Source organism: Mesoplodon bidens, assembly GCF_964165515.1.
Source record: "Mesoplodon bidens genome assembly, chromosome: 14".
Taxonomy (NCBI): Eukaryota; Metazoa; Chordata; class Mammalia; order Artiodactyla; family Ziphiidae; genus Mesoplodon; species Mesoplodon bidens.
Genome location: NC_138170.1, coordinates 30,795,300 through 30,809,192, shown reverse-complemented (window position 1 = coordinate 30,809,192; position 13,893 = coordinate 30,795,300). Strand labels below are relative to the sequence as shown.

Here is a 13,893-nt window from a genome sequence, read left to right as displayed (position 1 = left end):
TAGGTCTTCTGCCCATTTTTGGACTGGGTTGTTTGTTTCTTTAATATTGAGCTGCATGAGCTGTTTATATATTTTGGAGATTAATCCTTTGTCCGTTGATTCGTTTGCAAATATTTTCTCCCATTCTGAGGGTTGTCTTTTTGTCTTGTTTATGGTTTCTTTTGCTGTGCAAAAGCTTTGAAGTTTCATTTGGTCCCTTTTGTTTATTTTTGTTTTTATTTCCATTAATCTAGGAGGTGGATCAAAAAACATCTTGCTGTGATTTATGTGAAAGAGGGTTCTTCCTATGTTTTCCTTTAAGAGTTTTACCATGTCCGGTCTTACATTTAGGTCTTTAATCCATTTTGAGTTTATTTTTGTGTATAGTGTTAGGGAGTGTTCTAATTTCATTCTTTTACATGTAGCTGTCCAGTTTTCCCAGCACCACTTATTGAAGAGACTATCTTTTCTCTATTGTATATCCTTGCCTCCTTTGTCATAGACCAGTTGGCCATAGGTGCATGGGTTTATCTCTGGGCTTTCTATCTTGTTCCATTGATCTATGTTTCTGTTTTTGTGCCAGTATCATATTGTCTTGATTACTGTAGCTTTGTAGTTAGTCTAAAGTCAGGGAGTCTGATTCCTCTAGCTCCATTTCTTTCCCTCAATACTGCTTTGGCTATTCAAGGTCTTTTGTGTCTCCACACAAATTTTAAGATTTTTTGTTCTAGTTCTGTAAAACATGCCATTGGTAATTTGATAGGGATTGCATTGAATCTGTAGATTGCTTTGGGTAGTATAGTCATTTCCACAAAATTGATTCTTCCAATCCAAGAACATGGTATATCTCTCCATCTGTTTCTATCGTCTTTAATCTCTTTCATCAGTGTCTTATAGTTTTCTGCATACAGGTCTTTTGTCTCCCTAGGTAGGTTTATTCCTAGGTATTTTCTTCTTTTTGTTGCAATGGTAAATGGGAGTGTTTCCTTAATTTCTCTTTCAGATTTTTCATCATTAGTGTATAGGAATGCAAGAGATTTCTGTGCATTAATTTTGTATCCTGCAACTTTACCAGATTCATTGATTAGCTCTAGCAGTTTTCTGGTGGCATCTTTAGTATTCTCTATGTGTAGTATCATGTCATCTGCAAACAGTGACAGTTTTACTTCTTCTTTTCCAATTTGTATTCCTTTTATTTCTTTTCCTTCTCTGATTGCCATGGCTAAGACTTCCAAAACTATGTTGAATAATAGTGGTGAGAGTGGACATCCTTGTCTTGTTCCTGATCTTAGAGGAAATGCTTTCAGTTTTTCACCATTAAGAATGATGTTTGGGCCTCCCTGGTGGCGCAGTGGTTGAGAGTCCGCCTGCCGATGCAGGGGATACGGGTTCGTGCCCCGGTCTGGGAGGATCCCATATGCCGCGGAGCGGCTGGGCCCGTGAGCCATGGCCGCTGGGCCTGTGCGTCCGGAGCCTGTGCTCCGCAACGGGAGAGGCCACAACAGTGAGAGGCCCGCGTACCGCAAAAAAAAAAAAAAAAAAAAAAAAAAAAGAATGATGTTTGCTGTGGGTTTGTCATATATGGCCTTTATTATGTTGAGGTAGGTTCCCTCTATGCCCACTTTCTGGAGAGACTTTATCATAAATGGGTGTTGAATTTTGTCAAAAGCTTTTTCTGCATCTATTGAGATGATCATATGGTTTTTATTCTTCAATTTGTTAATATGGTGTATCACTTGGATTGATTTGCATATATTGAAGAATCCTTGCATCCCTGGGATAAATCCCTCTTGATCATGGTGTATGATCCTTTTAATGTGTTGTTGGATCCTGTTTGCTAGTAATTTGTTGAGGATTTTTGCATCTATATTCATCAGTGATATTGGTCTGTAATTTTCTTTTTTTGTAGTATCTTTGTCTGGTTTTGGTAGCAGGGTGATGGTGGCCTCACAGAATGAGTTTGGGAGTGTTCCTTCCTCCACAATTTTTTGGAAGAGTTTGAAAAGGATGGGTGTTAGCTCTTCTCTAAATGTTTGATAGAATTCACCTGTGAAACCATCCAGTCCTGGACTTCTGTTTGTTGGAAGATTTTTAATCACAGTTTCAATTTCATTACTTGTGATTGTTCTGTTCATATTTTCTGTGTCTTCCTGGTTCAGTCTTGGAAGGTTATACCTTACTGAGAATTTGTCCATTTCTCCCAGGTTGTCCATTTTATTGGCATAGAGTTGCTTGTAGTAGTCTCTTAGGATGCTTTGTATTTCTGCGGTATCTGTTGTAACTTCTCCTTTTTCATTTCTAATTTTATTGATTTAAGTCCTCTCTCTCTTTTTCTTTTTTTTTTTTAATAACCCCACATTTGTTTATTTATTTATTTTTGGCTGTGTTGGGTCTCCGTTTCTGTGTGAGGGCTTTCTCTAGCTGTGGCAAGCGGGGGCCACTCTTCATCGCAGTGCATGGGCCTCTCACTATCACGGCCTCTCCTGTTGCGGAGCACAGGCTCCAGACGCGCAGGCTCAGTAGTTGTGGCTCATGGGCCCAGCCGCTCCGCGGCACGTGGGATCCTCCCAGACCAGGTCTCGAACCCATGTCCCCTGCATTAGCAGGCAGATTCTCAACCACTGCACCACCAGGGAAGCCCATCTCTCTCTTTTTCTTGATGAGTCTGGGTAATGGTTTATCAATTTTGTTTATCTTCTCAAAGAACCAGCTTTTAGCTTTACTGATCTTTGCCATTGTTTTCTTTGTTTCTATTTCATTTATTTCTGCTCTGATCTTTATGATTTCTTTCCTTCTGCTAACTTTGGGTTTTGTTTGTTCTTCTTTCTCTAGTTCCTTTAGGTGTACGGTTAGATTGTTTATTTGAGGTTTTTCTTGTTTCTTGAGGTAGGCTTGTATAGCTATAAACTTCCCTCTTAGAACTGCTTTTGCTGCCTCCCATAGGTTTTGGATCATCATGTTTTCATTGTCATTTGTCTCTAGGTATTTTTTGATTTTCTCTTTGATTTCTTCAGTGATTTCTTGGTTATTTAGTAACATAGTGTTTAGCCTCCATGTGTTTGTGTTTTTTACGTTTTTTTTCCCTGTTAATCATTTCTAATCTCATAGAGTTGTGGTCAGAAAAGATGCTTGATATGATTTCAATTTTCTTAAATTTACTGAGACTTGATTTGTGACCCAAGATGTGATCTATCCTGGAGAATGTTCCGTGCACACTTGAGAAGAAAGTGTAATCTGCAGTTTTTGGTTGGAATGTCCTATAAATATCAATTAAATCTATCTGGTCTATTGTGTCATTTAAAGCTTCTGTTTCCTTATTTATTTACTCATAATCTTTTTATAATAGTAACATCAAAGATCACCATGGCATACATAATAATAATGAAAATTTTTGAAATATTGAGAGAATTACCTAAATGTGACACAGAGACATGAAGTGAGCAAATGCTGTTGGAAAAATGGCACCAAAAGACTTGCTCAACGCAGTGTTGCCACAAAGCTTCAATTTGTAAAAAAACAAAATATCTTCAACACACAATAAAGCAAAGTCTGCCTGTATATTACCTTCTCCTTTACTTCATGAAATATCATACTTTGAGCTAATACGATTTCACAGTTTATTGATTTTATTGCTCAGTTTCCTTACACCACATATGAATAAATTCACATATTACATACCTGTATTGTAACAAAAGAAACTGTACATGTCATTTTCAAATTTTCAGGAAGCCTTCTAGGAAATTTAATTTGGGACACAAAGCTGATTCGTGAACCACAAGGCAAGGGAATTTACTTGGAGGCTGGGGTTAAGGGATAGAATGGGATATAGATGGTGTCAATAAAGTACCATAATTAACCATGAGTCCAACCCATAACTCTAATGAGATCCTCATGGTGCATACATGTGTCACAATCCACTCATGGCAGTTGGAACTGTTAGCATATTAATTACTAAAGAAACATTTATATGGAGAGTTGAGAAACCAGATTTGCATCTTGTATCACTAAAGTGCTTATTTGGCAGGCAAAGAAGTTTAGAATAATCAGAATACTTTCTTTGCTTTTTCCCTTATAATGCATACTCATTCACTCCAGAAGTAGTGACTAAGCAACAAGCACTGACTATGTGTCAGGAGATAAAAACGGAACCATGTATGCCCATGTCTTCTAGAAGTTTAGAGTCCAGTTCTTCTTGCAGAAGAAAGAGATGCAAATACAGTACAGTCAGTTCATTGCCAATGGTGCAGTGAAAGATAAGAACTGTGTCCCTAACCCCCAGGCAATCATCTGGCTGGGATTGCTTCAGGGCTGGATCCAAGAATACAGGCCATGCCAGCTCTGCACACAGATGAGCACAAATGCTCATCAGAGGAAGCAAGAGAGTTTCCTCCAGAGACAGTACTCTGTCTTCCCCTAGGTGGGACACATAAGAAATGAAGACCCCATAGTCCCTGACAATAGAGCAGAGACACTATAACTTTTAAGCTGAAACATTTTCAAGCCTGGTGTTTCTAATCAGCCATTGGCAACTCTCAACAGAACAGTCATAGGAATGTCTGACTTGAAGCAAAACATACCCCCATATATCCAATTGAGGTGTAGCATTGTTAAAAACAGGCTAATTCATGGTTCTCAAAGTGTGGTCCATGGACCAGCAGTATAAGCATCATTTGGGAACTTGTTAGAAATGCAAAGATCCCACTCCAGACCTACTGATAATAAACTCAGGGATGCAGCCCAGAAGTCTGTGTTTTAAGAAGCCTTGCAGGCTACTCTGGTACTCAATAATGTTTAGAGCTATTCACCTATTTCAAACTAGAGGACAAATGCTTAATTTTGTTAATAGAGTAGTCATCTTAAGCCATTCTCATGGACTTTGTCTGGACAACAGAATTGGCTATGTGTCATGGAAGTGTCTCCTGTGCAATAAGAGAACCACACCTTTGGTATAAAGGAGGTTGCAGGAGACGCTTCTCATCCGGCTCTAGCAAAAAGGACACTGAGACACTGAAGACAATCTAAGAAGAAAGGGGACCCAAAAAGAAGTTCTCTTCTCATGCCATAAGATGAGCATCTGTCTAATATGAGCTTGTACAGCTTAGCCTACAGCCAACTGCTGTCAGAGTGAAGAGACAGGAAAGATAAACAGGAGAAACGGAATATTGTGTTGGTGGAGCCATAGCAGGAGCCCATGGGGGAATAGCCAAGCCTGGCATCCCCCTGCTCCTTGTGCACCACACTGACCAGACTCACTCTATTAAATGGAATAAGCCAGTGTGGCTACCCCGAGAGGAGGAAGAGGGGCCAGTGTCAAAAACCAGACAGATTGCATTCTGCATTCCATTACACAGGACTATAGCAGTAGAGATGCAAGGGCAACAAAGTGCAAGGATTCAACGTAAATTAGGAGCAAATCTTGAACACTTCTGGAGGGAAAAAAAGCAAGCGAAATAAACTCACCAGGTGCTTTATTTCACCTTAACATTTTATAAAATAAATTTTAAGAGAGAGCTTTACAGAGACCTAAACAGTTGAACTTGACTCATAAAACACAGTAAATTTCCCAGATGTCAAAAAGGACCTGGGCATACGTGATCTTTCTACTGTAATCATCCCATGCTAACTATATCTCCACATTTTCTATCATTTCATTTCCAACAGCCAAACTAAGAGGTGTACCTAAAAACTTGAATTTGTTTCGACTCAGTGAGAAGTTGCCAGTAAGATTTCAATTTAATAAGATTCCACCTGGTCTTTTCAAGCTTTCTTTCCTTTACCCGTACAACAGATTTTGTCAAATCTGGCCACCTCTACATCTACCTAAACAAATATGGACTAAATCAGAGTTAAAGTCACTGATAAGGGAGAAGAGGCACATCTCCCAATTCACAACAGAGTTTCAAGAAATTCTCAGGTAGCAAAGAAACACTAATAGAATTCAGAAGTTCTCTATCCCATCTCATTTTTCTTATGCACTTTTACTTCACCAGTCCAACCATTAATGCAAAAGGGACTCTAGGGCAGCTATCCCAAGAAGGCATCTGGTCACTTTCTACTCATCCCAAATATCCAACCTGAAAATGATAGTAAGTAGAGATGTGATGTTGGCCTCTGGAGGAGAAATATGAAAAAATGTCCCCAGAGTTATCCCTGGTACTGCCATTCAGTTCTGCCATGTTATGCTTACAAATATGTTTGTTGAGGGACTTTCCTCTTAAACATTTCATTAAGGGTCTCTTCAACCTTATACATCTTCTGTTTGTTCCTCCTCATGAGGAAGGAGCTGACAAGTCCACCCACAACCAAGAGGAAGCTCCCAGAACCTTCTAAGAAGGGAAGTAGCTCAAATCAAGCCTCAGCTTTGTAGTGTTCAGTTGCTTCTAGCTTGCATTCTTGTTGGCAATAAAGACCGTCTAATCATACTAGTTGGAAGCCAAGAATTATGCAATTAACCTTTAATTACATTTAAAAATGCTACAGAAAACACTGGGTTATGTGAGACCCCATAAAGGGGACCTTGCTTGTTCTGTGAAGTCCTGGGCGACTTCCCAGGGGAGGTGATGTAGCCGATGAATAGGTGTTAACTGGGGTACATGCAGGTGTGCAGACAAAGCAGGGAGGATAGCAAGCAATTAGGCAGAAGACGCTACAGGTGTGAAGCAGCAGGGTGTGTGGAAGGGACAGGAAGGTGACAGGAGGCTGAAGTGCAGAAAGTGAAGGGGAGAGAGGAGGAGAGGGGTGAAGTGGAGAGGTGGGGGGCCACGCCCGCACATCATGCAGGCCTTTTGGGGGCTGAGGCAATTTGCATTTTCTCCTGTGAGGCTGCAGTGGTGCTGTAGGCTCAAGACCAATGCAAGCTGTTGCCCAATTGCTCCTCCAGGCCACCTGGGCTCGGGCCCTGGCGGGGTGGGGGTGAGGGGGGGGAGTGGGGAAGGCTGACTGTCCCTGTGGTCAGAGCACTCCGTTGGGTGGCCCAGGCACTGGTCTTGGCATGAGAGTTTGGCTCACTCACAGACAGCCCATCCAGCCTGCCCAGATCGCACTTTGAGACGCTCTCCTGCCATTCCCTGGGCAAGCTGCCCCTGCCCCCAGGAGAAGACTGGGAAGGAGGGGGCAGGGACTGGAAGCAATAGGAAGACTTCTTCCTCGTTCCCGCTGAATAGAGCCAGACACCCATCCGATAAGGCCAGATTGGAAGTGCCTAAATTTCGTCTACCTGAACATGGTGGCATTTTTCCAAAAGCTCACGTGCCCAGTTTACAAGTATGTCAGCCTGGCGTCTAGATTATGAATTAATCTGCCTTTGATTAATACTTAATAAATCATGTGTTTCGCTTTGTCTTTTGGGTTCCCCTTGGGACATTGTTGGATGTAGAATTCGATAAATACCCAATAAGACACGTTGGCCATCAACCCACAGACGGGTTGGTCTGAGTGGTGGGCTGCTTGGCTGATGTCAGCGCTTCCTGGCCGATGTCATGTGCTTACACGTATGTGGTGAAGCAGACTCCTGCTGACCCCCCTGAAGACCCTGGCCACTGTCAGGCCCTCTGGCCACCGTCTGAGCGCCAGCCTCCTGTCTCACCCTTTTTATGAAGCTCTGGCTTCTAGGCTGCACCATCTGGAAACCACCATACATAGTATATACTAAATTTTCATTTGGTATATGCGGAGGGAGGGAAAGTTAAGTGAAACCTTTGTTAAAGATTTAATAAAAGCAAAAGGCAGTGACTACAAGAAAGGGAAAGGGGAATAATAATAGTATGCACCATCTATTGAGCAACCCCTCTGTTCCAGATGTTTTGCAAACATTATTGCTCATTGTGACTCAGTGCTTGCAAGGTTAGTGTTATTGCTCCCATTTAACAGATGAAGGCAGTGGAGCTCAAGGAGGTTCAGGGACTTGTCGGATCGTCACAGTCAAAACAAGGGAGGTCTGGGGTTCACGTTTGACAACTACACAGTGCTTCCACGCAGCAAGGGGGGAGGCTGGTTGCACTGTGAAAACCCCAGCTGCTCGGCACCAAGCCTCTGTACACCCAGGGTACTTAGCAAATACACTGCCCACAGCACTCTTGTCAACATCTGTCTGTGTTCCTAAGTATCCTGCTCTCCTCTCGCTCCCTTCCTTAATCCCGCCCTGAGAGAAGAGATGCATTCCAGATTGCTGTCCCCAGCTCCTCACCCCTCCCTCCAGTCTCCAGGCATTTCCTGTCTGAAAATCATCACTGCCTCTGGGATGATGGGAAATCAGCACTGGGCAGTAATGACCCTCCTCAGAGATTATTTTTAAAGAATTTGGAGCCAGTGTTGAGTGGGTGAGCAAAATCATGGCTTCATGCTTTCCAAAGACCTTCAGCAGGTTTCCCACGATGGCCAGGAAGTGGAGGCAGATGAAATGAGAGTTTGAAATGATAGCCTCGGGGCTTCCCTGGCGGTCCAGGGGTTAAGACTCTGCACTTCCGGTGCAGGGGGGTGCGAGTTCGATCCCTGGCCGGGGAACTGAGACCCCACATGATGCACGGTGCAGCCAAAAAAATAAATAAATAAATAAATAAATTGAAATGATAGCTTCTGTCTCTTAATTAATTGAGTACTATCCTCTTAGGTGAGTGGAGGCTCAGTCCCCCGGCTGATAGTAGAGCCTCAAGTCAGTAGCCTGTCTCAATATACGGAGATGACATTACCGATAGTGATAGTATGAGTGACAGAAGTGGGGGTCAGAGCCCAAATGAGGTCCCTGAATAATCATCAAATCAAAGGTGATATGTACTTACTGGGGGCAGAAGTGAGGAAGAGCTGCCTAGTAGGCAGCCTGCCCTGCAGCCGGGAGAGCTCTCCAACTACATTAAGGAAGTGGTCCCATGGACAGTGCCCGAGCATCCATCCATAACGTGGTCCAGGCCAACCCTGACGCTAAGACATCAAAAGATATTTAATGACTTTTGTATTGACCAGAATTCTCTAAGGAAAAAGACTGCAGGTAGGGGACCCAACATTCTGATAATAAGCTTGGGGTATTAGAGGAGGGAGACATGGTGCAGTCAGAGTGGATAATGGCCAAATTGCCTTGTAAAAGACTCTAAATCAAATTAACTGCAAGGGTACAAGAGCTTTCCTTTCATGAACGGGGTGTGCAAGTTGGAGACAAAAGTGAGGACAGGCTACTTACCGCCACCCTTCTTTTCTCCTTCCCATCCTTCTCCATATATCACCCATCCTCTCATTGGTTAGAAGGGGCTCACAATTGCTTGTCTTCCCAGAAAGACCACATGTCTCTCTTTAACCCTGATGATGGGGTATTTGCAGAGTCCAGTCTTAGAATATTGTTATGGAAATCTTTGTGCCTCTTAAATTTCAGGGCCCTGAAAGGAATCCCCGGTTACCCCTTCTTTGCTGCCCTTTTTTGGGAATCCGTCAGCCTGACCGTCACATCCTCCCTCCATGGGTACCACCTGGGGCCAGTGACAGTTAATGGGACTGCCAACAGTTTGAGTGTGGTCCATACCTGACTTATCTCTGTAGCACTATCTTAACTTCTGTTCTGGACCTTTCTTTATTAAATGTGTAGCTGTTTGGGCGGGTGGGTGAATGATTTGATACAGGAATGACTAGATGAATAAATGAGTGAATAAATTTGCAGGATAGCTCCCTGGGGTAAAAGATGAAACTTTTACCCGTGGAACGTTTTTTTCTCTATACAAAACTACAGCAGACACAATTGAGTGTGGAACTCTCTGCCTGGGTCATGCTCTAACTAACTGAGCTATTCTGCCCAGAAAGACACCTGCCTTGCTTGGGCCCGTTACTATGGTAATTATGGCCACACCACCAGGTACCTCTTGAGAGCAGGGCTCTTGGAAAGCAGGTGGCTGGAGATTTCTACTGACTTGTTCTTTTTTTTTTTTCTTTTCAGATTATCAAGGAGCTCCCTCCACCCCCTGCTGAGGAAAGTGAGGTGAGTGACCAGGTGGACAGGATGGTGGAGTGGGGCAGAGAGCTGACTGGGCAGCCCGAGACTCAGGCCTCTGCAAAGCAGAGCTAAGTCAAGCCCAGATTCCCACTGAGTACAAAGCAGCAAAGAGGGAGGTAGGTCTTTGGCTCTTTCCTAACCAAGAATGAACAGGAACTGAACTGAACTGGCAGCCAAAGGCAGAATGGTTTTTGGAAGGTTTTCTCCTTGCAAGAAAAATTTGAAATGCAAACATAAATAGTTTGATACGTACAATTATTTGGAGCCCCAAGGTACTGATTTTTCCTGTAAAACAGACACTTGATGGATCTCTTCTCCCTGCAGAGATTTATGCTTTATATGTGTAGATCAGAGTGAATTTGCCACATCGTCCAAACAATCAGTGGTTCTAGAAACAGACGGTGCTGAAGTTTGCCAGGCAGTAAAGACAATACAGTGGAGGGGGACATGCTAGTATTCCAGCCCTGCATAGGATATTAGACCCTCATCATTTAAAGGAAGAAAAATGACTTAAATTCCACCGTAAATTGTCCAATAAGCAGGTCTGGTGCATGTGTGGCCTGGAGGCGTTAAAGGCTAATGGTGAGAAGGAGCATCCCTGGGCAGCAGTGCCTGCCCAGTGCTTTTCCTGATCCTCCGATTACTCCTGGGTTAGCTGGCCTCCCTCCATGCAACACTAACCAATTTAGAAGCCAGAGTACAGGTCTGCAAACATAGTGGGATCAGAAGATATATTGGTGAGGTTTCAAGTTCATTGTCCTTAATCCTTAAGGTCTGTTGTTGCAAAGCGAGCACCACCCCCTCACCATTCGTCTTCCCAATGCCTTTGTCAAGTTTCCTACATACAGAAAATAAATAAATAAATAAGGCTTACATTTAAAATTCCATGTGGCTCTTATATCCTGAATTATAAGCTTGTAAGCTAAGGGATTTAATAGCTGCAATCAATTAAAGCGCATCTTGTTGGAATGCTAACTTTCTGCCCAGAAATCAGAGGAGGAAATTACATTTCTGTGCACAGAGGAGGGAGGAAAAAAAACTCTCCTGACATCCACAAAAGCCTTTTCTTAATCCTTCAAGAGAAAGCACCGTGGCTAGTTCCCCGGGTTCCAGCTTGGCTGTGGATCTGTTGTGTGCAGCTGGGTCTTATACTCCCAGAGAAAAATAGGGCAAGAAGCTCTCGCTGAGGTTGCTCTGTTTGCCCTGAGGTGAAGAATGTTCCCTTCACTCACTATGTTCAGTTAGCGGAGTTATTGCCCTTTTCTGTTGCTAGCTCTGCATTTGCCTTTCGAAGGTGATGTGGCAGCCACCATGGCCAAAATGGTGGCTGGAGACTTAGGTCCAAGACTGTGGGGTGTGGTTGACCCCAGGCCCCAGCATCTAGCCTAGGACTCCACACACAAAACAAACTCAAGGGCCTCCCTGGTGGCGCAGTGGTTGAGAGTCCGCCTGCCGATGCAGGGGATACGGGTTCGTGCCCCGGTCTGGGAGGATCCCATATGCCGCGGAGCGGCTGGGCCCGTGAGCCATGGCCGCTGGGCCTGCGCATCCGGAGCCTGTGCTCCGCAACGGGAGAGGCCACAACAGTGAGAGGCCCGCATACCGCAAAAAAAAAGAAAAAAAAAAAAAAAAAAAAAAAAAAAAAAACTCAATAAGTATTTGTAGAATGAAGTCTGAGAGCCAACGATACAATTTTGGAGGAAAAAAAAAAAAAAGCCCAAGCTAGAAAACCACCAAGAAAGAATAGCTAAAAGCAAGAGAAAAGAGGTAGTTGAATTTTTCCAGTTTCATCCACTATTCTTGTGTGTGTGTGTGTGTGTGTGTGGTACATGGGCCTCTCACTGTTGTGGCCTCTCCCGTTGTGGAGCACAGGCTCCTGATGCGCAGCCTCAGCGACCATGGCTCACGGGCCCAGCCGCTCCGCGGCATGTGGGATCTCCCCAGACCGGGGCTCGAACCCATGTCCCCTGCATCGGCAGGCAGACTCTCAACCACTGCGCCACCAGGGAAGCCCCACTATTCTTATGGAAGTCATACTTTCACCTCAAGAAGGCAGACTTGATTTCTGAAACAGAATGACAACCTGAGGACACTTGAGACCTACCAGGTTCTGTTAGACCTATAGGAGTTTCCGGGCTGGCCGGGGCGGGCTGCAGGCTGTGCTGATTACCTGGGCATGCGTGCTGGCCCTGATTGTTCCTTGGCCCTGTGAATTAAGCAGGCTTAATCTCCTTCCGAATGTGTTTTGGCAGAAAAAAATAAAAAATAAAGAAATCCCACAGAAACGATGACATAACTCAGCCCGTAAAAGTATTTTATACAAGGCCCTAAAAATCATAGCCTGAATCTAGACAACCTTCTCCACTGCAGCTCCCTGTGTTCAAATCCCAGCAGCCTTTCAAGCACAGCTCCTATGCTGTAATTCCTTCCACCAGAGCTAATTTCTACCTTCTCCACATTCCCAGGGTATTTATTTATTAAACTTTTCCTTCTGCATCAAAGTTCAAGACCATTAGCTATACTTGAAGGTCAGGATCTATATCTAATTAATCTTTGACTTATTCCCCAAAGAGCTTAATACAGTATCTAACATTCAATAATTAGCCAAATGAGGTTAAATAATCTCTGCCATGTATATGAACAGGCATCAATCATCCAAACTTTCATCAGCTCTGTAAGCATCATATCCTAAGGGAGGTAAATCTACTAAAAAATGAATAAACTTAGACAATGGACACAACCTTATAATGAGCTCTCAGTGATCCTCTTTATTAGGGAATATCAAAATGCATAATATAAAAAGGCATGACTTTTTGAGATTTCATGCAACCAACAGTAATGTTTCTGTATATAAAGACAGGACAAAGAAAAATTACTTGAAATTTCAAGCTCTCCACAAAAACAAGGAAGCTCAATTTTCACAACCAAAAAGGTCATTTCCTGGGTTAAGGGTCTTCTCTAATTGGCAACAGAGTGAGGATTCCTCACTGAGTCTCTAGTTATTCCAAACAATTGGCAGTTTATGGGAGAATCAATATTGTAGTACTTCATCTGCTGATTTAGTTCTAAATGTCCTCACCTTCCATGGATTTTCTGACCATTTGAGAGGGAGAGGGATGTGTACTGAAGGAAATGACACTGGGTGGGCATCCAACTAACAATAAGTACCTAGCTTTGAATGATGAATTTATTTCTAGGCTTATTATCATGCTCACTGACCTAACAATTTCTCTGTGACAAGAATTTTTTAGATGGGAAAACTGAGCTATAGAAAAATTAAACAACTTGTCTAGGAGCAGACAAATTGAACTTCTTAATAGCATCAGGCCTGTTACCTCTCACAGCTGTGTCTACACAGACAGCCAGACTACCTACTCTGGAGAGGTGAAGGACCAAGCTTCTGCCAGGCGTCCTTTTTCCAGTGGACCTCTGACACACACTGATACATACATGCACACTTGCACACACACACACATGTCTGCTCCAATCAGAGGTCCTGGAACAGACCCAGCAGTCAGTCTTCTATATTCAGTAGTTTAAAATGGAACATTGCTTTAAAAAATAAACACACAATTCTTTATTGAAGAACACAAGACAGTCACTGTGTCCATCACTGTGTGTGTGTGAACAGATATGATGGTACCAACACATACAGTTAAGTCAGTTGGAATTTTTTGGTATTTACAAACAGAAGTGTTGATGAATTTTCCTGACTCGCCAATTCACTCCTAGGAGTTCATCTCCAAGGCTGACTGACATTGGAGGTGACCTCTCTGGCTTATCCCCAAAGACTTCAGACGAGACAGTACAGCCAGGTCTACTTGAGGTCTGCCCTCCCCTCCAGAGCCTCTTGGGCCTGGAAGTTTCTGTAGCCTTAATCCTTTGTTTCATGTCGTCACCCTCACAAAACTTACCCCTCTGTAAACGTAAACGATCTTGTT

General features: G+C 43.2%; 1 protein-coding gene across 5 annotated transcripts in view; it reads left to right on the top strand.

Moving 5' to 3' along the window:
• ANTXR1 (ANTXR cell adhesion molecule 1) overlaps positions 1–13,893 on the top strand; it is a 293,533-nt gene that overhangs the window by 160,687 nt on the left and 118,953 nt on the right. For all 5 annotated transcript variants that reach the window (XR_014017420.1, XM_081253940.1, XM_081253943.1 and 2 more), the window contains exon 14: positions 9,896–9,937. Coding sequence is in view for 4 of the 5 variants with exons in the window: in XM_081253940.1 (XP_081110066.1) it covers positions 9,896–9,937 (42 nt within the window). In the remaining variant the exon portion in view is untranslated. The remainder of the gene's footprint in view (positions 1–9,895; positions 9,938–13,893) is intronic.